The sequence below is a fragment of the Macrobrachium rosenbergii genome, chromosome 21 (assembly GCF_040412425.1).
Source record: "Macrobrachium rosenbergii isolate ZJJX-2024 chromosome 21, ASM4041242v1, whole genome shotgun sequence".
Lineage (NCBI taxonomy): Eukaryota > Metazoa > Arthropoda > Malacostraca > Decapoda > Palaemonidae > Macrobrachium > Macrobrachium rosenbergii.
Genome location: NC_089761.1, coordinates 18,650,647 through 18,677,037, shown reverse-complemented (window position 1 = coordinate 18,677,037; position 26,391 = coordinate 18,650,647). Strand labels below are relative to the sequence as shown.

The 26,391-nt window shown below is 38.2% G+C and overlaps 1 protein-coding gene across 8 annotated transcripts in view; it reads right to left on the bottom strand.

Annotated features, from left to right (window-relative positions):
* The window catches only part of Abp1 (Actin binding protein 1), a 119,718-nt gene that overhangs the window by 77,176 nt on the left and 16,151 nt on the right, over positions 1–26,391 (bottom strand). For 3 of the 8 annotated variants that reach the window (XM_067123142.1, XM_067123145.1, XM_067123147.1), the window contains 3 exons: positions 18,214–18,426; positions 16,677–16,724; positions 7,287–7,451 (listed from right to left, as the gene is read on the bottom strand). In XM_067123142.1, the coding sequence (XP_066979243.1) occupies positions 7,287–7,451; positions 16,677–16,724; positions 18,214–18,426 (426 nt within the window). Of the gene's footprint in view, positions 1–7,286; positions 7,452–10,978; positions 11,069–16,676; positions 16,725–18,213; positions 18,427–26,391 lie in introns of all 8 variants that reach the window. The other 5 variants (XM_067123140.1, XM_067123144.1, XM_067123143.1 and 2 more) reach the window with 3 other exon arrangements.

The following is a 26,391-nucleotide window of genomic DNA, read 5'->3' as shown; positions in this document are numbered from 1 at the left end:
CAAACGCTCGACTGAAATGCTTTTTTAAATATTCGGCGGAAAAAATAATTGTAGGCCTAGTTTGCGGAAGATTTCAAATCCCCGCCTACGGCCGATGCTGGGAGTTCACGGATCAGCTGTTGTTTTGTTCTGGCGTCACCCAGACGTGCATGTGTGAATTTCCCCATCTCGCATCAGAGAGCATCAGAGCAGCACCTTGCAGGGCGATATTTTTGACGCTTAGGCGTGTTTTGTTGAACTTTGCGTAGTGTTAGCGTGTTGTACTTCAACAGAAAGTTTGCAGAGATGTCACAAAGGCGTCAGGACCGTGAAAGGCGCATACTGCCGCCGGAAGTGAGCGTCTGAGGCGAGTTTTAGACTGGGATGCTGGAGAAGGACCCAGCATCCAAAGTTAATTTTAACATTCGGGTCAACTTTGATTTCGACCGAAATGATCGAAAAACGCATCCGTAAGCCATAATTATTACATTCGAGTAACAATCAATCATTTACCTTCATTTTGCAACAAACGCAAAGTCTCTAGCACAATATTTAAATTTTGGTGAATTTTTTGAAAAAAATTTTCCTTCGCTCCGCATACCACGAACTCGGCTGAAAATCCTGTCATTTTCTTGCGTCAGCTTACGTAATTTTTTTCACTGTTTCATATTATTTCGTTACATAAAGTGTTATACATCAAAATGTGCTGCAATTTCATGTAGAATACAACAAAAATATATCATTCCTTTAGCTCTTCACAGTGTTTTAATATTTACATCGAAATCACGATAACTGACAAAATTTTAACATTTCGGTCAACTTGACTGACCAAATGATCGAAAACGCATCCGTAAGCCATAATTATTACATTCGAGTAACAATCAATCATTTACCTTCATTTTGCAACAAACGCAAAGTCTCTAGCACAATATTTAGAATTTTGGTGAATTTTTGAAAAAAATTTTCCTCCGCTCAGCGTATGCGAACTCGATGAAAATCCTGTCATTTCTTGCGTCAGCTTGTAATTTTTTTATCGTTTCATATTATTCGTTACATAAAGTGTTATACATCAAAATGTGCGCAATTCATGTAGAATACAACAAAATATATCATTCGCTTAGCTCTTCTCTTCACAGTTTTTTAATATTTACATCGAAATCACGATAACTGACAAAATTTTAACATTCGGTCAACTTTGATTCGACCAAATGATCGAAAACGATCCGTAAGCCATAATTATTACATTGATAACAATCAATCATTTACCTTCATTTTGCAAATAAACGGGAAAGTCTCTAGCACATTATTTAGATTTTTGGTGAATTTTTAAAAAAAAAAAAAAAAAAAAAAATCGCTCGTAGCGCGCGTGCTCGCTGAAAATCCTGTCATTTATTGCGTCAGCTTGCTGTAATTTTTTGGCGTTTCATATTATTCGTTACATAAAGTGTTATACATCAAAATGTGCGCAATTTCATGTAGAATACAACAATAAATATGTCATTCCTTTTAGCTCTTCACAGTTTTTAATATTTTTTCACGAAAAATCACGATAACTGACAAAATTTTTAACATTCGGTCAACTTGACTCGAAGCCGAAATGATCGAAAACGCATCCGTGAAGCTATAATTATTACATTGAGTAACAATCAATCATTTACCTTCATTTTGCAACAAGCGGAAAGTCTCAGCACAATATGTAGATTTTTGGTGAACTTTTGAAAAAAATTTTTCCTTACGCTCGTCGGCGTGCGCTGACTCCGCTGAAAATCCTCTCATTTCTTGCGTCAGCTTGCGTAATTTTTCGCCGTTTAATATTATTCGTTACATAAAGTGTTATACATCAAAATGTGTGCAATTTCATATGTAGAATACAACAAAAATATATCATTCCTTTAGCTCTTCACAGTTTTTATATTTACATCGAAATAACGATAAATAGAAAAAAATCAACCTTCGATCAACTTTAACTCGATCGAAATGGTTCAAAAATGCAATTGTAAGCTAAAAACTTACAGCCTAGTAATATTCAATCAATTTCCTTCATTTGGCACAATTGGAAAGTCTCTAGCACAATATTTTGATTTTGGTGAATTTTGAAAAAACTTTTTTCTTTACAGACATGAATTCATGCATCATTTGTGATAATATTTTCTCTGTGTTGCTTTAATTGTTTTACAATCTGTTATATACCAAAATCATCGTAATTTAGTGTACAATACAACTAAAAAATTAACTCATTAGCTTCAACCGTTTTTTTTCCTTACAGCGCGATTTGTATACAATTATATACGTTTTTTTTTTCGCTGTCATATATTCCAATATTTATATATGATGATATTTTTTTTTTCTGATGGTTGCATACTAAACTTCAGGCAATGAGAAAAAGGAGCCAAAAATGAACTCTAATCTTGAAAACTAAGTGCGCTGTGATTTTTTTGAAAAAACTTTTTTTCCGCTTCGGGCGCTACCTCTGGAGGCCACCGCATACGGGAGACGTTTTGAAAATAGGGCTTCGCGTTAAAGGGTTAATTCCCCAACACAGACCGCGCACCGAATGGGAACTTCTGACTCCGTGGTCGCTGGCTTGTTGCAGGATTGGGACATACCTGCACTTGACAACACCAGCTGTAAGCGTATGAGATATGAGAGCATGCTGGAACGGGCGCTGGAGCAGAGTTCCGTGAGCAGCGACTTTAGCCTAGTCCAGACCAGGAAAACCCACCGGAGTAAACCAGAGAGAAACCGGACTAACAGTTCAAATCTCAGACACAAAAACAGAGCCACGGAAACATTCGGAGCGACCATGTTTAAAAATATGTGGCGGATACAAATATAGTGGGAAGGTTATGAATTGTCAGAGGTGGCGACTCCAGAGCCAAGAGAGGAAGATATCGAACAAAGTGATAAGCGGTGGGGATTGAACACCGACCGCTAAACACTATAGTAGCCGGAGGCGGTAAGCAAGGAGAGCCCCAACAATATAATGAAACACCTAACAGGTAGTTAGCAAAATGGAGGGGAATGCGGAAAGCAAATAAGACAGAAGACAGTTAGGTGGAAAGCGCTAACTGGCCTCGTATGATCCCAACAGCGAGTGCGGACTGGTAGGAGGCACCACGAAGGAAACAGTCGACGTAAAAAGGAAGGGGGAGGGAGGATGGCCAGGAGGTTGGTAACCCAAAGCAGCGACCAGGGGTGGGACAGCACTCCCGGGCGCCCAGAGATCCTCATCGTCCTTGCTATGTGAGCTGTGTTGCACAACAAGAGCCGAGAAAAGGGGAGGAAGGGCAAAAACCTCTACAGCCAGGGAGAGCAAAGAAAGGTAAATGGAGTGTGAACAGGAGTGGGAGAGCACTCCCGGTCACCTCTAGGCCTAGGTGGTGTGCCAAACTAACAAGGTCAGACACTCAATACCGAGGGACAAACCAATCAATGCAGAGGAGGGGATGTAGGCTACAGCACCAAAATAAGGATAAAGTGCTCAAGTCTTGGTAAGTTAACAAACCTTGAAAAATGAACCAAGGGGAGAGAGAGCAAAGGATTAGGCAAAATGGGGAAGAAGGGGTTTCTCGATACAATAAATTATAGTTGGTAAGCAACCCAAAGAAGGATTGAACTAAATAGGCTACGCAGGTAAACCCCTCGCTATTCCAGCTTAACCTATCAGGAACATTAGCCCTAAGAGAAAAGCCAAACAGGAGAGAGTGGACGTAGGCTATATACCCAAGCCAAAACCAAACAAAGGGAAGCACCAGACATGAAACTCATACGTACTGATCGAGATCGCCCCCCCTTCTAAAGTTTAAACACTACATATGACCCTAATCATGCTCCCAAATTATTAAGTTAACTTTTAAATGAAATTAAAGTTACTGTAATTTCATTTATAACTTAGCTTAATACATTACCCTTAAAAAAAGAAATAAATGGTCGACATAAAAATTGAGAGTTGGAAGCGAATTTCTGTCTCTCTCCCCTTCCAACCGATCTATTTTTAGAAGTCTTCTCAACCTCTTTTTAATAAATTCTTTATCCTGCATCTCTTTCTCTTTGTTCTGAAATGCTTTTTCATGAACAAACATTGTTTTTTATTTAGACTAATACAACTCGTAGTTATTATGTCTCTATGTTTGAGAATGTATTTGCCACACTAGCACATTTACACTTTGTACATGGTATAGGTCAAGTTAGATCAATTTAAACTATCTACTGTACAGGTAAAGACATACAGAGAATTAATAAGTTGTAAAAATGTGTGAGCGCTAACTAAGAGAGAGAGAGAGAGAGAGAGAGAGAGAGAGAGAGAGAGAGAGAGAGAGAGAGAGAGAGAGAGAGAGAGAGACTGTCCTTACTTAAGAGAGTGAAATTATTTATCAATTATCACGGAGACTCACAGAGAGAGAGAGAGAGAGAGAGAGAGAGAGAGAGAGAGAGAGAGAGAGAGAGAGAGAGAGAGAATTACAAGAAACATCTGACCACTGATCAGCAACACTCCCCTTTTTGTCATGTTAAATGACATGTCTGTCAGCTTTTTGCCTTTGACCTTCTTACAAAATACGACAGAAGAATTAGTTTGTTTAAAACAATACAAATTTTGTAATTACAGTATTATTATTATTATTATTATTATTATTATTATTATTATCATTTGAAAACTAGTACTTACTATTAGGTAAAAAGTTTATTTATCATACAAATAAACATACCTGTATACATGTACCATAAAAATTCTCTTATCTCTGAGAGAGAGAGAGAGAGAGAGAGAGAGAGAGAGAGAGAGAGAGAGAGAGAGAGAGAGAGAGAAATTATTACTTTTAATAATATTTAATATTTAATTTACACATAAAAGCTTGAAAACCTAAAAATTACATAAAAAATTAAACAAACACTTTTGCAGGGTTTCTCAGTGTTCGCAAATGTTTGCGTGTCTGTGAAAAACTTGTGTATGACCATTAGTTATGTTCCAATGAAAAATTTGTGTGTCTGTGAATTTGTGCAACTGAAATCGCGCAAGTTCGGGGTATTACTGTATATGTATTTTGAGAGAGAGAGAGAGAGAGAGAGAGAGAGAGAGAGAGAGAGAGAGAGAATGATGGCACAGGAATTTTTTAATAAATTTATGGGAGATGGTGAGGACTAACCACGTTTGTATGATAAATAAATGACCTACCAATTAATAAGTACTAATTTTCAAATAATAATAATAATAATAATAATAATAATAATAATAATAATAATAATAATAATAATAATAATAATATACTGTAATAAACAAATGTATGCATTTCTATAGTAAATTATGTTTAATTTTAAACAAATACATATTCCGAATCTTTTCCAAAGCTCTGAATTGAGGGGAGGAGGTTGGACCTGTCATATATATCAAATAACTGACCGGACCCTGCAGTCTGATATTTGACATATATGACAGGTCCAACCTTCCACCCCTCAATTGAGAGGTTTGGAAAAGACTGCAAATATGTATTTGTTTATTTAAAATCAAACAATTTACTATAGAAATAAATTTTTAAATTACAGTATATTATTATTATTATGTTGCCCATTTGGTGGTTAAATAAATTAGCTATGAATGATACTGAAAAATCTCTCTCTCTCATATAAATTTTTAAGAGTAAAATGTTTAAGATGACTTTGAATGATATTAATATTATTTCAAAGATTAATAACAACTTATTTACTGTAGTAAATAAGTTTTTGTTATCATAAATGTATTTGTACGTAATCACGAAAATACTAACATGACATACAGCAAATATCATTTCAAAATCATCTTACAACACAGGAAAATATACGTAAAATATACACCCAATGCATTACATACAATATGAGCAGAACGATGCGCAAAGTTACATAGGCCAAAGAAAATGTGCATGTCTGAATAATAGGGGATATGTATGAGTAACAGTTGCGGGCTTGAACTTAATTTTGCAACTTGACTTTGAAATGATACTAAGGTGGCCTGGGATGGTAGTCTGAGGTATATTTTTGTTTGAACTGTCAAGTTTGGCGATGAACTGTTAAAATAAGCAGTTATAAGCGTTTTAGGGGTGTATATAGCCTACTTACGAGTAACAGTAGTAAGAGAGTACTGTAAAGTAAGGTTACTTTGGGGGTTTTGGGATAATGATTTGGGGTGTATTTTTGTCTGAAATATTAAATTGTTTTAGTACGATAATTTAAGGTATATTTTTGTTTGAAGTATCAAATTAAGCAGTGAAATATATTAAAATAAGCAGTTATAAGTGTTTTAGTTTAAGGGGTACAAGGTATTTGGCAGTTATAAGCTAGTTACAAGCATTTTTTTAGGGGATTTTTGCATTTCTGCAGATTTGCATTTCCAAGGTAGGTTCTGGAACCTATTCCCATGTAAAAATGGGGGACCACTATACATTGTTGATTGACAACTGAAAATCACTGAAGTATTACTGAGTATAGGTGTTGATCTCCATTCTGTACATTCAGGCCTTGGTCATGTGGGTAATTCATCAAATACTCCTAGGTTGATAAATATGACCATTTCACGTTGATTCATTATTCCACAGTTCCTACCACTAACCGATGACATTGGGGTTTGGAGATACTGACAAATCATTTACAGTAACAGATATATTTGATCTTGTCATAATGATTGCAGCTTTGGGTACTGTATCAGCAGGCAGTCCCGGTTTCTTCCATTTTTTTCTTGAAATGCTTACGACGATACGCGGCGTGATATGGGTAGGACCCAAATATTTCAACATTTATATCAGTATTTTCAATACACCAAACGTTAAATGCATTAATTAGTGAAATTAGTAAAAATTTAATTTACTGAACAAGGATTTTTGGATAATAATTATGAAAGGCTTCTAAAGTCAGTGAAAGAGAAATTTCTGTGGTGGCATATTTTTGATAATCTTACAGCTGACCATACTACATAAAGTTTTGCTTTGAAAACAGATTCATTATTGGGTGATGAAAACTGGCTTGTTCACTAAAAGATATTGCAGCAAATCCTATGTCCGTGGAAGATTTGGCCCTGTCTGTACAGACTGCATTATGCAGAAATTTGTCTCATATGCTATACTATATTGGTTTATGATATTTAGGGTTTTATAGGTAACCTTTGGATAGAGACTTTAATTATCTTTCATAAATTACACAGTTTACGGCAACTATTCAAAAAGGAAACGATAAAGTTACAAGAAAAGTGGTTACAAAAATGCATTTTGACAGAAATGTTATCAACATCTGTTAACAAATGCACTTCAACAGTGTACATTACCTGACTGCGACATTTAACTGACCTCTCTCTGTTTTCGCTCAACTTCCAAACGCTTCAGCTCCTCATCTCTTTTCTGTTGCTCCTCTGTTTTTCTTCTTCGCTCCTCCGCTTCTTGTTCTTCCCAAAACTGATTACGGGATTTTGTATCTATTTCCGCTAAGGGATTCGTGCGCTTATAATTGGTACCCTGTAAAAATTTCTTGTTAATAATATTAAAATAAAAACATTCAGTTATAAAGGATCATATAGCTCCTCTTGCCACAAATCCAAACGACAATTATCACATGTATATCAACAGAAAAGACAGAACTAAGAACATAAATCTATTAAGATCAAGAAAAGTGAATGCTGTTGAAGGCTTCAGCTTCCTTTTCAGCACCAACAGGTGGCATCCTTTCCATCATAGAGAAACCAAACTCTACTTTTTCCCAGTAAAGATAGGAGGTGCTTTTACTACATTTAATACAATCATGGACTGCCTGTGTGGTAGTGACGCTATATCACATATAAAATACCATTTTCCTGATTAAATTTTTCTCCCTGAGCTTGTTCCTTGAATCATAATTTAACTGCCATGAATGTAGTGAGTTGCTAAAAGGTAAACAATATATATTTACCTAGTATAATATTACATTTATTATTAAAATACTGCCAAGACACTTGAAAGATATCCAGTATACTACACTTAATTCAAAACCCACAACTAGGCATCAAATTAGTCACTATGGACTTACGTGATATTCTTTCAAATATTGCACACTTCAAAAATGGAATGGCATTATCGTAAATATGGAAAAAAAAACTGAAACAGCCATCTGGATAAACAAGCAGCTGGGGGAATTTTTGTCCCTAAAGATAGTCCTACTAAGTGATATCAGACACCTGCTGGAAATATGACCACACCAGTCAAACTACTTGTTGTTCTACAGTATAACTGACTATACTATTAAAGCAATCCAGCTGTTAAGGTTAGGCCCATGGGCAACTGGCACATAAGAAATTTACTGAGGAAATAAAAGTCCCTAAAATTCAATATTAATACAAAAATACTTGGCAGCAACTAAGGGATGTCATATGAATTGTGAATTCTCCTAAACTAGCATGGGAAAGCAGCACAAACGCAATATGCAAACATTGAAAAAAGTCTGTGAAATTCTATTGCATTTTAAGGAAAAACCAAAATACAAATGGGACTCACAAAAATGCTTATGAAATAAACACAACTTAACAACAAATCTGATTAAGTCCAACACAGTATAAAGACAGTAAAAGTCTTATGGGAAACTCAATGATAATATGAAAACAACATTAATACTTCGTTGAAATCATGAGAAGTATATTACCAATTAACAAAAAAAAATTAGAAATAAAACACACACAAATGCTGACAAGCAATGCTTAGCCTACGCAATAATCACAAACTAGCAAATACATAGCCATAAAGGAGACCTGGAGTACTAGTGTTATAACAGCAATACATCTGCCCTGCTCTAGGGTTACCAGCTGCCCATAGGCATTGCTTTATTATAATTCTACTTTGACGATGTGGTCAGTCATGGCACAGAAACAGGTAACAAGTGGAAAGCTGCATTTCCACGTCTTGTTTAGTGTAAGCATTAAAAATACAGTACTAAAAGTCAACTTTTAGAAAACCTAAATGTTAAGGAACCAGTAACTCAAAAGATCAAAGTCAATAAACCTAATTGTGAAAAATCATTTCCATCACAAACTAGACTGTTCAAGAATTTGCAACACCACAATTATGACGAGGCTCCTAAATAGTTTGGAATGATCAACCCTCTATTTTGCAAACAAGTTTTGAATCAGAAGAGGATATGGAATTTTAACTTTGTCTGAGCAACTGCTAAATTAACAGCAACTGGTCTTAAGACTGTGAGGTCAGTCAAGGACCAACTTATTTTGACTCCTATGAAACACAGTCTATAGTTACTATTATTAATCAAACTGGTCTTTCAGCACTGCATATAATAAGGCCACTTCAACTACTGACAGTAAAAGAATTTGGAATAACGTTACTTACATTTAATGAAAATAGAAGAATCTACAACTGACAATACACTTAAAAATTCTACCTCCGTCATCAAGCAATTTGGACCATATCCATCTAATGAAATAGTCTAAAAACCCATTAAAAGAAAAGTTGAAAGACCTGTTTCAGTTGTCTTGTCACACTAAATTATTATAATAATAATTTATCATAATTAATGACTACCCTTCAAGACAGCATCTGGATTGCTAAGTAAGTATGAAACAGTCCTGGGTCCATAACTTACATAACTAAAAGGTTTAATGAAAACCTAAGGACGACTGGTTTCTTCCAAAAATCATATTCTCAGTATTTCTTCCGAAAATCATATTCTCAGTATATATGTGAAAACCTTCCAGAACACTATTTTTCTCTTGCCTAATCCTAATACAGTATCCTAAAAAATCTAATGAGTCTCTCCTTGATCCACGAATGATCTCCAAATGACCAAAACTAAAATCAGGATCAGTACCAAAAGTAAACTGACTGACCCTTGAGTTGCTCATATTCACCTTCTTCATGGAACTTGACAAAAAGTAATGTGTGTACTACACTACGAATTAAACAGCTCATTTGATAATTACCAGCCCAAAATAGAGCTTTATGGATATGGTACTGTTTCAAGTAACACAAACTTCCATAAGACTATTTAAAGCTATGGTAGAATAATTACTGCAAATCATTCATCTGCATAAAGATACTTAGTTCTAGTGCCAATTCTCAAAAGGGCTTTTGTCTGTTATGAATACGACATAAAATTTAACTCCTCTCACCAAAACAGGTTGCAGAGCTTGAATAAATAAAGATGAACTTCACATAATGTAGTTAGAATATGGCTAGTAACCACATTTACTACTGAATTTAGTTGTGATAGATATTACAAAACCAATAACAAAGATTAACCCTTGAAATCTAGTGGTAAGTATTCTAAAATTTCCTATGGTTCAGTATGCATCTTCAATCAAGCACTAACCACAAATAATTTCACAACAGCAGTACAGCAGGCAGAGTTAAGGTGAACTGAACTATCCAATGTACTGGAAATTCAAAAATAAAAAACTAAAAACAGTATACCATGAGCAATACATAAAACAGGTGAGGCCTATAATTTGGGGTTCATCTCTTAAATGATAAACTTAAATCAGGTAATCTGTTTTACTTCATAACTGTTCAATTTAGGTTTCTCATATGAAGAAAACGATAACTACCTGAAAAGGAAGATCATACACTTTACCAATCAAAAGCAAACTTTCACTTTTCTTGTCACCACTTACTTGATATAACCAAAGGCAGAATAAAAGCAGTGTTGAAATAAGAATGATGTGCTTTGGAGGAAATGAGATGGGATAGAGCAACAAAGAATGGCAAGAACATCAAACAACTACATAGTAGTTTAAGGTTCAGAAAATATGAACTCTTCCATGTAAATACCCAGAAAGCAAAGCAACTACTGGAATAAAGATCCCACAGCAGCTAACACCAGCAGAGATGGTGATAGTAGTGGTAGTTTTAAGTAGTGGTAATAATAATGTCAAAAGTAAATAAGCCCTCATGATTAAAAAAACTGAAAGGTGATACCATTTATGCCCGGCTTGAAAAATCTCCCAATATCAGAGGGGTGGGAGGGGGGAGAAGAAGACAAGGGGGTCAATTTGAAAAAAACTTACCATATCAAACTTCATTTTGGGTTTGGGCATTTTAGAGGGATAACTTTGGAACCCATCACCACAGGTTACTGCAGGACCACTAGGCTTCTGCTATAATACAAATACGAAGTTAAGGTTAAGACTGGAGTGCAACAGGAGATGCTAAGACCCACCAGCACAGAGGATATGCCAGCATTCAGGTAGGTTAAAAAGGAGATTAAATGTGTTAATATATGTTAAAAAGAACAAAATCTATAAGCTGATGAACAAAAATATATTGAAAGAAAAATTAACAATAACACAATATGCAACCAATCTAAAACTAATGCCACTATAAATGCCACAAAATGATAAAACCCAAATGCTAACTGGCAACTTATGTACTAAAATACTGCACTCCCACAAAAGACAAGAACATCACGTACAATCTTTAGGGGCCAAAAGACTGAATAAACCAAAGCTGTAAAAGACAACGTACAGAAAGTAAACTCTCAAGTGCTCACCCTGCCTAATAACAAGTGCTACATCACCTTAGAAAATTTACTCATCCTTCAATATGCACTGCATTCCCCAAATGTGTTTACTTATTTAAAAACAACAAGCAAGTTACCACACCATTTTCCCACAGCTGTATCCCACCTGAAAACAAAAGCTTAGTTCCTCTAAGTGTTTCTAAAAACCCACCTTCCAATGGAATGAAGGATTAGTCCCAAAAGCCAAAAAGGAAATAGCATATCTAGAAAAATAATTGTAGCACATGGTTGAGAGGAAATATTGATGTGGCCACTCATCAAGGCATCATCCTGTTGATGTGTAAATTATGAGGGCAAGGATTCTGCTGTACATAGAATGCATAAATGTGTCATGAAAAAATTATACCCTCTTGGATGTTCTGATATTTGTACAAGACCCTGTACTAAGCAGTGTGACCATGTTTATTACTACTGTATAATTTTTATCACACTCACTTCATGAAATCCAAACTATATTACAATCTGTTGCATACTAAAAAAAACTGAAAAAGTAAACAAGGCAAATCAAATGAAACAAACAGCAACTGCTCAATGACATGCCACATGAGTATGGTTTTTATATAAGCATTTTAACAGTGGATAATCATGCACCAATTGTTATATAACAAAGCTGAACTATCCCCACACTTCTACATCTTACTTATCACTCTAAATAGAAATTTTAATTCTTCAAGTAAGTTCTTAAGATTCATCAACTGTATTTCAGAATGTGACCAAAAAAAGTGTGCATGGTATAATTTAAAAACACAAAACATGACAGTAATTATATGCTTGGTTGAAATACTCCTCATCTGGATTAATCATAAATCTTAAGTTTTCATGTACAAAATTCCTGCAAGTGTAAGCCTTAAAAATAACAACAAACCATAATGGTAAAGAGGCTGTTCACTAAGGTCCTATTCTATGTTCTCATGGTTTTCTATTGTAATAATCAACTCATTCTAATCCTTGCTTAGCTAAGCTTCTAAAGTTAAATATTAGACTACTACAAAAGGGCCTCCAGACAGGTTGAAATGCAAAAAGGACTTTGAGTCTAGTTCAGGGATAAACTTGGATTCAAACCACACTGAAGTTAACTCAGTGAAGGTAAGTCATTCCGTGAACAAACCTATAAAATATGCTTAGCAAATTCGCTGTCATGAGTGAATAAACTGTCATCAACGAAAACTTTGTCTACATAACACATTCTCTACTACCTCTGATATCTTATACACAAATGTATCACAGTACCTTCCACAACACTATCTGAAGCACGGGAAGTGTATTTTATGTAATTAAGTGGGTAATTATACTGATGCTATTCAATAAACTTGTAAAAGTACACGACTAAACAGAGTAATACTTTATCCAGCTGAAATTCTCCAGAAGCTGGGCCCATGAAATTAAAATATATACTGTCAACTGGGTTTTAATCAGCCCAACATCAATAAAACTTGCAAAAGAATTGAATCGCAAAGACAGAATGCAAATGTGAGTGCTTCATTTATTAGTCTCAAAAATGTTTATGATAAAACATTTATTAATCTCCAAATTGTTTATGATAAAACATAAGGTATCATAAAAACTCTTGATGTTTATTAACGGTAATTAAAGTACAGTACATCATAAAACTTTACATTGTCATTAACTACAGAGCAGCACTAGAATCCTCTGAGCAATACAAGAATTCCCATTATACAAGTTTGAAACCTACAAAAACCACAGAAAGACATAAATAACCCGTGCATCTCAATAGAGGCTTTCAGTGCCATATCTGGATTTTTATTATAATAATTCCCCATCCCTACATACTGTGAATTCCATATCAAAACCCACCCAGTAATATCTCACAATTGATCTACTAATGGTGAAGCTCACAAATTTTTATATTTTTTATAAAATCCTTCACTACCTATGAGGCTATAAATATTTAAGGCTCCTATATTAAAAGAGCAAAAATATGATCAGACCTTTATCCAGTTCAGCCCATATGTCACATTAAATGAACATGCCTATCAAACTCAGTATAAAGCCAAGATGTACAGTAGATTTTCTTGCAATATTAAGATAGTTTATCATCAATTCTATTAGTAGTAAATGACAGTTTAAATTTACTTATTCTCATCAAATACTGTACTGCAATCTGAGAATTCCTTTAAAAGATACGTGTCGCATGACCATAAAAACTTCCAAAACATGACAATTTTTAATTAATTTGTATTTTTCATAGCTAACAAACCTGCGGTCTTAATGTAAGGATAAATTCTTCTAGGGCCAGCTGGAAACCGGTCAAAAACAATTAAAAATGTGGTGCAAGGAATTGGTGGCATCGGGATTCGGCCAACGGGATGAGAGAGGAGGCAACAGTTTTTTCCATCCCAGGAATAAGAATGAGGGGAGGCAAGAGGTGGCCCGTATATGTTAAGAATGCAGGTTTGTTAGCTCTGCAAAATACAAATTTAATTAAAAATTTGTCATTTGTTCATATGCTGAACAAATCTGGGTCTTAACGAAAGGATAGAACCACTTTTGGAAGGAGGAAAGAAAGTCTTGAACCGACTGCAGGTTCAGCATACCTGGTCTCATTTTCTGGATAGGTGAAGGCAAAGGAAGGAGACACAAGCCTCTGAGCTGTTAGATAAATGGATATCAAATGGTCAGACTACTGGGCTACTATACAATGTGATGGTTCACTGCACAGGTGGAAATTAAAGACCTATATCTGTTCAGATAACAAAACACAATAGCCACCAACCTTGCTTGTTATCATTCCTCTCTCTCTCCTTGCTAGAGAGAGGAAGGACTAGCTTGACAGTTATATTTGTGTACAATACAACATATTCAAACAGAATGACCACTCACTCACCTGTTCTAACCAATTCCAGCATATGATGTATCAACCTTCTCACTGCCCACCGGTAGAAAAGAAAGGGGAAACGGAAAAGGAAAAAAGACCAATCATCTCAATCATTCTCACTTTAACACCATCATCTTAGGTAAGATACAAACTGTCCCACTAAGGGCACTGGTTGAGCTACAAAACTTGTTAAGCAGCCACCACCGGACCCAAGGAAAAAGTGTCCAAGGACCTGTGGGCAACATTCCGCAAGCAGAAGGCTGTGAAGGTGGTTTGATGAAGCCAAGTGCCAGCCTTTGAACAGACAAATTCGTTTTGAATGCCAAGGAGGGGCCTAATCCCTTAACATCATCTGTTCTTGCATGCACTGTGTCAGCATTAGAAGAAGAAGAACTATAGGCATGCCTAACCACGTCACGAAGCCAAACGGAGATGGTATTCTTGGATACTTCTTTCTTGTTCTGGCCTGTGCTGACAAAAAGTCTTCGACACCCTGGTCTGAGGTGATGAGTCCTGTAATTCATCCAGATCGCTGGCAACAAAATCCCCAAGGGGAGGGAGGGAGGGGAAAAGGATTAAAATCTGTCACCATGAAACATGGGATTTTGAGTCTTAGCTACGAATTCCGGGACAAATTTGAAGGCTACTGACCCCCAACCCCTTGTATGTTTAACATCAAAAGAAATCATGGAGTTCGCCCAATCTCTTTGATGAAGTTACAGCCAGTAAGAGGACTGTTTTGAGGGTCAAGTTTCTGTCCGAAGATCAACACAAAGGTTCATATGGAGCACGAGTGAGACTACTTAGTACCAGAGTCAGGTCCTAGTTAGGAGGTTTAAGTTCTCTAGGAGAACAAGACTCTTCAAAACCTTTGAGCAGCACTGAGATTTCCCAAGAGGAGGATAGGTCTACGTTTTTCAAACGTAGAATCACACCCAAAGCAGCCCTGTAGAAACAAAGGTGTTTTTCCATACAGAGAAAAACAAGGAAATCAGCTATCTGTTGAACATAAGTTCTGACTGGAGAGAAACCCCGTCGAAGACACCAATCACAGTAGACGGATCATTTTCCCCGGTACACGGCTGAGGAAGACCTTTTGAGATAGCCAGATATCTCTGCCGCTGTTCTGTGAGAAAAGCCTCTCGTTCGCAGGAGATACTGGAAAGTCTTCAGCTGTGAAGAGATAGGGACCCTACTGATTGATGATATCTCTCAACGTGAGGTTGACAGAGGAGGTTGTGCCATGAGAGAATTTCTCTCGGAACCACTGACAGCAAAGCTAGCAGATCTAGCATGAGGCCACAAGGGAGCTACCAGGGTCATCCTGTAATTCTGGGAAATCATCTCTCTCTTCAAGACTTGATGGATCAAGCAAACGGGAGGAAAGGCGTAAAGTTCCAGATTGTCCCACGGATGTTGCAGGGCATCCTCTGCCACAACAAAGGAATCTGGAACCACTGAACAACAGACCTCTAGTTTTCTTTTGAATCTTGTTACAAACAGGTCTATCATCGGTCTCCTCCATGGATAGAAGAGCCTGTCTACTATCTCCTGACGCAGAGACCATTCCGTCCTTATGACCTGGCCCTGACAACTTAAGTTTGTCGGCCACTACATTCCTCTTGCCTGGAATATACCTGGCTGAGAGGTCTACTAAGTGACCGATGGTCCACTGGTATAAAAGTACAATCAGTAAGTGAAGTTGCCGTGACACTTGGGCCCCCATGTTTGTTGACGTAAGCCACCACTGTAGTGTTGTCCGACATTAGGGCTGTGGAGTGCCCTGTCACCCTTTCCTGAAACCCCTAAGTGCTAAGAAGGAAACCTTCAAAAACACACAATACAGCACTATTATCACAACACAAAAATCAAACCAAAGGAAACATGGGCAAGAGAGGAAAACACTGGCTTTTGGCAGGAAGGGCAGCAGCATGTCCTAGCAGCATGGCAGTAAGGAAGAAAACTGAATGTGTTATGGGGTTAGAGGAAGTTGGCTCTTGCCTCCTCCCTCATCCCCTTGGCTGAACCCCAATGCAACCAATTCCTTGCACAACAATTTTAATTGTTTTTTACTGGTTGCCAGCTGGCGCTAGAAAAATTTATCATTGCATTATGACCCAGGTTTGTTTTGCATATGAACATGTGATTTAAAGATGATAAAACTGAAATGGTTTACTAAAAAAAACTCTGATTATCAGATTTTAAAATGGTATTACTATTTGCTGTAACATGTATATCTATTCATCATTTCATTATAGGTTAGTTCACAATTTACAGTCAATTGCTGACTCAAAACCACAGCAGTGTAGTATATATTAATGAATCAATACCAAACACAAGACACAGTTACCACAGCTCCAGATGCTTCGCCTCGCTTGAATGTGTCTACTAAACCTTTCTGAAAAGTAACAAGCACCAAGCTTGATGTATCTCAGGTCATTAGAAACTTAAGTCATCCTACAAACATACAAAACGAAAAAACTTAAGTCATCCTACAAACATACAAAAAGAAAAAACTTAAAGTCATCCTACAAACATACAAAATGAAAAATGAAACCAAAAGCAACGCCTAATTAATAAGAACCAAATTCTATACCAATCTCTGCTAAATTTATTACTCTCTTTATATCTACTATCAAATTCTGTACATAAAAAAAGCCTCGTCTTTCTCTGTTAATCAACCTTGAAGTTCCTTGTATCAAAAAGTAGTACTGTAATTTTAAATTAACTAAAACACGAGCAACCACAGCAAAAAATTACTAAACTACTACTGTATTTCATTCTACTGCACTGAAAATTGTAAAGCCTAAAACTGGGTACTGTGCAGTATTTAATCTTCTCGACCATCTTCTAGAGAAATAAAAATCTTACAAACACTAAACTTATAAATTAAATTTGTTAATGTAAACTACTGTTTCACTCACAATAGCACCATACTTAAAAGATGTTTCCCTGAGTGATGCACATTCCAAAATTCACTGTTTACACAAGCTTCAGTATATTGTATTTATGGTTATTGAGTGCTTGGTGGATACAAAAAATGCTATTAAATGAGTCACATAATTCTATAAAAAAAAATATATGCTTCTCAGATTGTTCATACTGCATAAACTAAAATCTTTATTGAAAAATTTAATTACTTCATATTAGCTAAAAGCTAAAACATAACAAAGAGATAAACATAAAGCTTAATATAATGTTCCTCATTAATAGTTCTTCAAGTGATGCATTCCTGAAAGTACTTCACATATAACGCAACAACACTGAATTCGACAAATATTCAGAGGAATAATGTCTTTATACCAATATCTGTATTGAAATTCGAATACTGCCTTTGACTGACATACTGTATATCCAAATTGTCTATTCTTTTGGCCATAAAATCTAAAGCCAAATTCCTAATATTAAGATTTTCCTACTCCCACAGAGTAACTTCAATGACACTAATAAAACCAAAAGAGAATATGTACTAAGCAGGTTTTGCTAGCTAAACTGCTTTACAAGCTAATCTAAACCACCTTAGATACTGATTCCTTATAAACCTACTTGACATAACCCACCAAACTATGATGGCATCCTACTGCTTTTTCTAGCCATAATATCAACATTCCTGGTTCATACAGCACAGGACATATCTCCTACACATACACAGCACAGTAATGCAGTCAACTGCTTGCTTCTGTGATCTGATAGGAGGGTGATGCTTAAAAGCCACTAACTGCGGTCACACCTGCACCTAGTGTGATTTCATTAACATTCTTCTGGGATAGAGAACCAAGAAATCTTATATTTTACAGTTAATACACAATTGTAAGCAGTTTTTAAGCCCACGAGCTATTCCTATCGGCATCACAAGAGAAAAAATATTTCTTGGCAAAGACTCTTACCACAGGGGTGGTCTTGTCATTTATTTCAGACCGTTCATTAAAATTATAAGTTGTCGCCGACGCCTTCAAAACAGCAGCCATGATGACATCCGTTTCAACCTCTTCTTCAGTTCGTGCATTGACCGTGACATGCACTCCTCTAAAAAATTTATTTACATCGTTGAGGTGACGGGCACATGTGCCTTTTCTAAGAGTAGGTGCTCCTTCACCTTGCTGAAAAAGGAAGATATGTTAGTATAACGGATATTTGATAATACATATTAGATAAAAATTATAACTACAGTTAACCGCCAATATTCGCGTTCTCACGATTCGCAGACTCACCTATTCATGGATTTCTCTATGGAATATATATACATGTTATTCGAGGAAAATTCGCCCATTCGCGGTATTTTTCACTGATAAACATTCACTAATTACTGTATTTTCATATAATTTTCATGACTAAATGCACTTTTTGTGATAAAACTATTAAAATATTCAGGTACCCAAGTAGTGCTTGAGTTATGATAATTCGATTTTGCGATGGAGTAAGCAATTAATACCAATACAACGATATTAATAAAATATTTTTAAATTTCACGCGGGCGCAGACAGCAGCGTACAATCTGGCAGCGAGAGAGACCAAATTACAATAAACCAACGTCTTTTCCTCCATCCCTTTATCCCATCTTCTATCTAAAAAAGTAAAAGAGAATGATAAAAGTATTGTTAGTAACGTTATACTCTTGCATAAATGCATACAGTCATAAACAACCAAATGAGAAACTGTAGTTTTGCTTATAACCAAATCAGATAGCAACAGTCGTTTTGCTTGTATTTCAACCATCATACGATAGTAAACAATTACTGTAGTTATGTTACAAATGACATTAAGTAGAATAGGACTGATATATTTTTACGTTACACCCTTATTTGCTATTGGATAAAAGATCGCCAAGGAAATATACAGTGAACACCCCGTATTCACGGGGGATGCGAATAGGTCAAATCCGCGAATGCTTAAAACCCATCTAAAAACACTTAGAACTGCCCATTTTGATAGCTTAAACCAAGAAAAACCCTGTAAAAATGCTTATACCTGAGTGTTTTAATAGTTTTATCACAAAAAGTGCATTTATTCATGAAAAATATATGAAAATACAGTAATTAGTGACTATTTCTCAGTGAAAAATACCGCGAATGGGCGAATTTTCCGCAAATGATGGCTAGATATGTTCCACAGAGAAATCCGCGAATGCATGAGTTCGCGAACCATGAGAACACGAATACGGGGGGTTTACTATACCGCTAAATTTAAGCTGCAAGTTGTAGCTGAAGCTGAGAAAACATGTTCAAGATGCTAATGACTATAAATTATTGTGCAGCGGCAACATGGATGAAACTCGACCGTAGTTAAAATTGGAGAGAAAGTATTTTAATCAAAACTCCCGGGCATGAAAGAACACATTACTGCTGTTTTTACGCCGATAAACGATAAATATGTAAAGCTCGTATTATGATGAAATCATGAAAATAGCGAACAGAATCTTGACTTTTTTTTGCAGAAAACAAGCATGCCCCCCAAACGGCCAACATCATCTATAAACGAAAAAAATAGCTAAATTAATTTCACAACGAGACGTACTTTAGTTATATTTTGACTTGAAAACACTTCGTATATCGAAAAATAACCTTGCCCCATGTAAATAAAGTTAGATATTCATTTACGCTACTTAGAAGCAAGAAAAGTGCTCTGAACTGAGCTAAATACGGCGAAATAAACTTACTGCGTAATCGATTTCCAAACCAGAACATTGATCGCTATGATCACAATTTATAATACAAAAGCAATACTGCATAAGAATATATACAATAATTATTGGATACAGTGAAGTAAAGCATTACATTTTAAAAGATCCATGGGAAAGATGCATATTCGTTATATTGATGTTTGTATAATACAATATTAATATGTGAATACAGAGTAAAGTATAATGTAGGCTAGGTTCCGTGTATGTATAAGATATACCATAGTGTAGGCAAAGTTAATTCTTGTTTGTTATTCAATTTCTCTTTGTATTGAATTATCATAAGTCACTCTGCATGAACCTCCAGAATTGACTGATATTAATAATTACTATACCATGTATGTATAAAGTATACTTTATAGTGTAGGCTAGGCTACTACATATGTATACATGGTACTGAATACCCTAGTGTAGGCTAGGCTATATTCAAGATATGTTTTTCCAACAAACGATGGGTATTTTGGAACCTAACCCCATCGTAAGTAGGATAATGCCTGTATGAGCATTTTTAGAGATTTTTTTTTGTGTTTGAACTATCAAAATAGGCAGTTCTAGGTGTTTTTGGAAGGGTTTTAAGTATACGTAGGGGGTGTGTGGTACACATCCCCCGCGAATACAGGGGGTTTACTGTATATATTTAGCTTTGGTATTTCTAAGCATACAATTCAATTATATTTTGCAACAGTTAACAACAAAGCAGATAATTTTGATTCTTAACAGCATTCATGAAAAGAGAACCTCACCCTTTTCTGCCTCAGTGTTTACTTTTCCTAGCAATCCAGCTGGAATATGTGCCAATTGTAAGGCTGACATGATCTATAGGCATAAAACATTGTAAGGCTGACATGATCTATAGGCATAAAACAATGTAATTAGTTTAGTTATGCCCACTTACAAAGACAAACCCTCATTCTACTACATTCTGCTGCAAATTCCTTAGACATAACTGAAGTGTAACATCACACTGCTATTACTGATGCTGCAAATGAGTCATGTAGTGTAATGGGATTAAGAAAGAAAATGAAAAAGTACTGAAGCAAGAAACAGAAAGAAGAAATACTTGAAAATTACATTTTCATAATAAAATTAAGTTTCATATATACCTACCAAATAATTACATAGCCAACATTTCTAACTTGTGCAGCAACCTTTTTAAAATTTCACGCTAGTGCTTCTTCTGTTTTTGTGTAGGTGACAGGCCCCGCCCACTATCGGGGAACACAGGAAACAACCTTGCCAGTAAGCCCACAATGTTTGTGCCCTTATGTCCATAAGAGGGGAGGAAGGCAGGCTCTGATTCTGTAATTACTTGGTAAGTATACAATAAACTTAATTATATTATAAAAATGTCATTTCCATATAAGTATATAACTTACCAAGTAATTACATAACTGAATCCCACATTGAATGGAGGTGGGATACATGGACATATTTTACTCCAAAACATTAAAGCATGGTAATGACTTTGAAATAGAAAAATTTGCCCGCACTGAATGCAATGCTTGTTGCTTCCTTACCTGGTAAGAGAGCTACTGCAGGTGAATACTGCCTCTGGCTGGTGCTCATCTTAACCTGTAGTAGCGTGGCTGTTGAGCCATGGGTCACCTCCACTTAAGTGGGGGCTTTGCAGCAGAGGATATGCCTGATGGCTGGCAAAGCATACAAAAGGTGCCCTTGCCCTGGGCGCAGTTCCAAAATTAAAACAATCAGACAATGCTGCCACCTGCTCTGAAAACACTGTAAAAAATACCACAACCTATCCACTAAAACCGGTGGATACTCCAGGTGCATTGTACCACCAGGCTAACCAAAACTCAAAAACCCTACTCCAAGGCAAAAGGATGGTAGGAGAAAACAAGTGCTTCCTATAATTCCTCACCTAATACCATGCCAGCCACTGATAATGGCCCCAAAGTACTGCAATCATTTGACCACTGTTTCCACTTCCTTCAAATAGTGAGAGAAGAAAACACACCTGCACTTCCAGTAGGTCGACTGCATAATGGAAGTCAAGTACATACTATGTCTGAAAGCCAGAGAGGTCGACTTTTAAAGCCAAAGAGGTCGACACAGCTCTGATATTGTGAGCTCTCACTTTAACATTCAGTAAAATGTCTTCCTGAATCTGGGAATGTGCCTCTAAAATCATATCTCTCAGGAAGAATGACAAGGCATTCTCTGACAGTGGACGAGAGGGGTTCTTAACCGAACACCAAAGGTTACTCAATAGACCCCTGATCTTTTCTATCCTATTCAGATAGTATCTAAGAGCTCTGATTGGGCATAGTTCTCTCTCTTCTTCCTCATGGCCGAGAATATCCGTCAAGGGCTTGGACCAGTTCTTGTTCTTGACCAAAAAGCCAAGGGTGAAGGAGCCAACTGCACCTCCTTGGGAAAACCTACCCTTTTATCAATGGCTTGAATCTCACAGATGCATTTAGCTGCAGCTAAAGCAAAGAAGATAAGAGTCTTGCGTGTCAGGTTCAAATGGGAAGCAGAACAAAGAGGTTCAAAGGCTGGGCCTGTCAGCCATTTTAAGACCACATCCAAATTCCAAGAGACCAAATTGTCCTTCCTCTGTTTCGCCTTATTGAAGGACTTTAACAAGTTGTTAATATCAGGGTTTGATGAGAGGTCCATGCCTCTATGCCTAAATACTGAGCTATGCATAGCCCGATACCCTTTAATGGTGGAGGAAGACAAATTCCTAGTGTTCCTCAAGTAAAAAAGGAAATCTGAAATCTGCAATCTGTGTCACAAGAGGTCTCAGAAGATGAGACAGTGTGGTTGTGGCACCACAGACGGAAGACTGACCACTTGGCCTGGTAGACAAGGCTAGATGATTTTCGCCTGCATTGTGCAATACCCTCTGCAGCTCCCCTTCAAAAAACCTTTTGCTCTGACAAGCTTGCGGACAGTCTGAAGCCTGTCAGGGCAGGAGCAGACAACCCTTGGTGGTGTCTTCTGAAGTGGGGTTGTCCAAGTAAAGATGGTTTTTGGGGGAGGAGTCTTGGGTAGTCTACTAATAACTGAAGAAGGTCTGGGAACCACTCCCTCAGGGGCCAAAGTGGGGCTATGAGGATCATAGCTGCATTGTGGGGCATCTGAAACTTGTTTAACACCTCCCTGATCATGCTGAAGGGTGGGAAGGCGTATGGGTCCAGGTTCGCTGCCCATGCAAGCGTATTTGGGCCTGGAAAGCAAAATAGAGGAAGGCGATGGTTCTTGGAGCAAACAGGTCTATCACTGGCCTGCCCCACAGCTTCCACAGGTCTAGACAAACCAGGGGATCCAGGGTCCACTCAGTGGGAAGGACCTGCTTCCGACGGGTCAACTCATCTGCCATCACATTTAACTTCCCCTGGATAAATCAGGTGACCAGAGTCACTCGGTTTCGTTCTGCCCACAGGAGTAATTCTCTTGCTGCCTGGCAGAGAGAAAAGGAATGGGTGCCGTCTTGTTTACGAATATAGGCTAAGGCTGTGCTATTGTCCGCATGCACCATTGTTTTGTTGCAGACTATGGTCGAAAAACTCTGAAGGCCTAGCTGAACTGCTTTCAGTTCTCTTACACTGATATGTAGGCTTAGCTGATCTGAGGTCCATGTACCGGATACTTCCTGATTCCCCAGTAGGGCTCCCCAGCCTGTGTCCGAGGCATCGGAATAAAAGTCTAGGTCGGGGCTCAGAGGTTGAAGGGACTTCCCTTCTGACAATCTTTCTTCTGACAACCACCACTGCAGGTCTGATCTGTTCCCCGGAGTGATCGGGAACAGGTAAGTGTCTGGCTGTGTTTTCCTGTCCCACTTGGCCTTCAGACAAAACTGGAGCTGGAAAACTCTCATATGAAGTCTGCCTAGTCTGACAAACATCTCTATGGCTGCCGGAGTCCCCAGTAGGCTCATCCACTGTTGAGTCGAGCAACATGAAAGGGCTAGAAAACTCTGGACCGTCTGAAGGAAGCTGGAAATTCTCTTGGGTGACAGAAAAGCCTGAAAAATCCAAGCGTTCACAGTCATCCCCGAATAGAGGCTTTCTTGTGAAGGGGTCAACTGGGACTTCTGAAGATTGAAAAGAAGACCCAGCTCCTGGGTAAGAGGAATCTTGTGCAAGTCCTTCATGCACTTTTCCTTCAATGGGGATGGAAGCAGCCAGTCATCTAGGTAAAGACTAACATTGATCCCTGCTAAGTGGAGCCATTTCAAGAGAGGAGCAAGGACTAAAGTGAATACTTGAGGGATCACAGAAAGGCCATAGCAAAGGGCCCAAAACTGGTACACCTTGTCCTGGAAGACGAATCTTAGTTATTTCCTAGAAAGTGGATGGATAGAAATGTGAAAGTATGCGTCCTGCATGTCTAAGGTTATCATCCAGTCGCCCTGGTGAATAGATGAAAGGACTGAATGGCTTGTCTCCATTTTGAATTTTCTCTTCAGGACAAAATGATTGAGGGCGCTTACATAGAGGATGGGTCTCCAACCATCTGATGCTTTCGGTACCACAAAGAGTCAGTTGTAAAACCCCTCCATGCCGGTGTTCTTGATTTCTTGTATGGCCCTTTTCTGGATGAGAGAGGAAACTTCCTCCAAAAGGGGTGAATGTCTCACAAAGCCTAATGAGTACACTGTTAATGTGATGGGAGAAGTGACTAATGGGGGGGCTCTCCAGGAATGGGATGATGTAGCCCTCCTTTAGAACTTTGATGATCCAAAGCTCCACTCCTCTTATCAGCCACTTCTCCCAAAAATCTAGAAGTCTGGCTCCTACCAGCATGACGCACTTCCTTCTCACTTTTTAGGCACCGTCTTGGAGGGGCTCTTCTTAATATATTGACTTCGACGTGAACCAGGCATTTGTACAGGTCCTAAATGGTGGTCTAGGTCTCCCTCCAAGAAATGGCTGTTGCTGGAGGGGTAAGGCAGTCTAATGGTTGAAGGCAGTCGAGGTCCTTGGGCAGCAAATGACTTGGCCAACAGAGTCTGGCGTAGGCCCTCTTCTGAAGATCTGATGCAATTCCCTTCACTGTGTCCTGAGGGAACAGATAATGCTGGTCTAGTGGCGAGAACAGCATGGCTGAATTCTGGTCCTGTTTCCCTTGGAAGTAAAGGAGCAACAGAGCTCTCTTTTCTTCAGTACCCCGAAGGTGAATAGAGCAAAAAGCTATACAGAGCCATCTCTAATGGCTTTGTCAGCACAAGGCAGAACCCGAGCCAGTCCAAAGCAATATCTCCAGCTAGATACTGGCGGTCCTCCATTTTCTTGGCCAGTGAGCCCACTGTTCTACCTAGGAAGCTAAGAACTTCGAAGACCTTAAAAATGACTTTGACTAAATAGTCTAGTTCTGCAGAGGAAAACATCACCTTTGCCAATGAGAATGCAGAACGGCGAGAAGAGTCGATTAAACCAAAGATGTCCCCTTGGGAGGAGGCAGCGACTCCCAAAGAAGGAGCTTTGCCGGTCAAGTAAGAGAAGTATCTCCTGCGAATTAAACAAGTGGGAGGAAAAGCGAAAGACCCTTTGCCTTGCTCCCTTTTGGTCACACACCAAATTCACCAAAAGGTACCACAGAAAACCAGCATAAGCCGAAGGAGACACAGGTTCTTGGTCGATCTCTTCCTCTTCAAGGGAGACTGGGGACAGGATATCATCCTGAGAAGGCTTGGGAGCAGAGGGAGCTTTCTTTAAGAACTCCATGATTCTGGCTAACTGCTGCTTAATGGGAGCCAAAGTAGGCTCATCCTGGACCAAAGGCAAAGGAGATGATACTGTATGTCAAACTGGAGGAGGCGAAGGAGACAGCGGTTTCTGAGCGGACGAAAGAGGCGATGGGAGCCTGGGAGCAGGCGCTTGGCGTTCGGAAGCGGGTGCCGGGTGCTCGAAAGTGGTACCAGATGTTTGGAAGTGGGTGTTGAGCACTTAAGAGCTGTCGTTGGGCACTTGGGAGCCAGGTGAGGGTGCTCAGCCATTGAGCGCTCAGGTGAGTTGGCCTCCTGACTGTCCCATGTAGACATGCGTGGCTGCTGATGGAGCAGGAACAGAAGGGTCCACAGTGTAATTACAAGAAGGCTGCAGACTGCTAATAGGCTTCTTGTACTACTTACTAGGAAGCAGATCTGGATGGCGACCAACATTCTCGGAAGGGCTCTTAAGCTTTCAGGAAGAGTCTAGGTACTGTTCGTGGCGCTTCCTGTCCACGCAGTATTCGTCGGAAGAGCTTGAGGATAACTGATGAATGTCCTTGGACATGCCTTTCCAATGGGCGTTTGCCAACACCAGGGACGGCACAACAGGAGTGGCTGAGGGGGTAACTACCCGTGGGCAAACCCCACCGGCCTCCCTTGGACTTTCAGTATGTCTTCTCCCAGGTTTAGGGGAACAGGACAGTGACA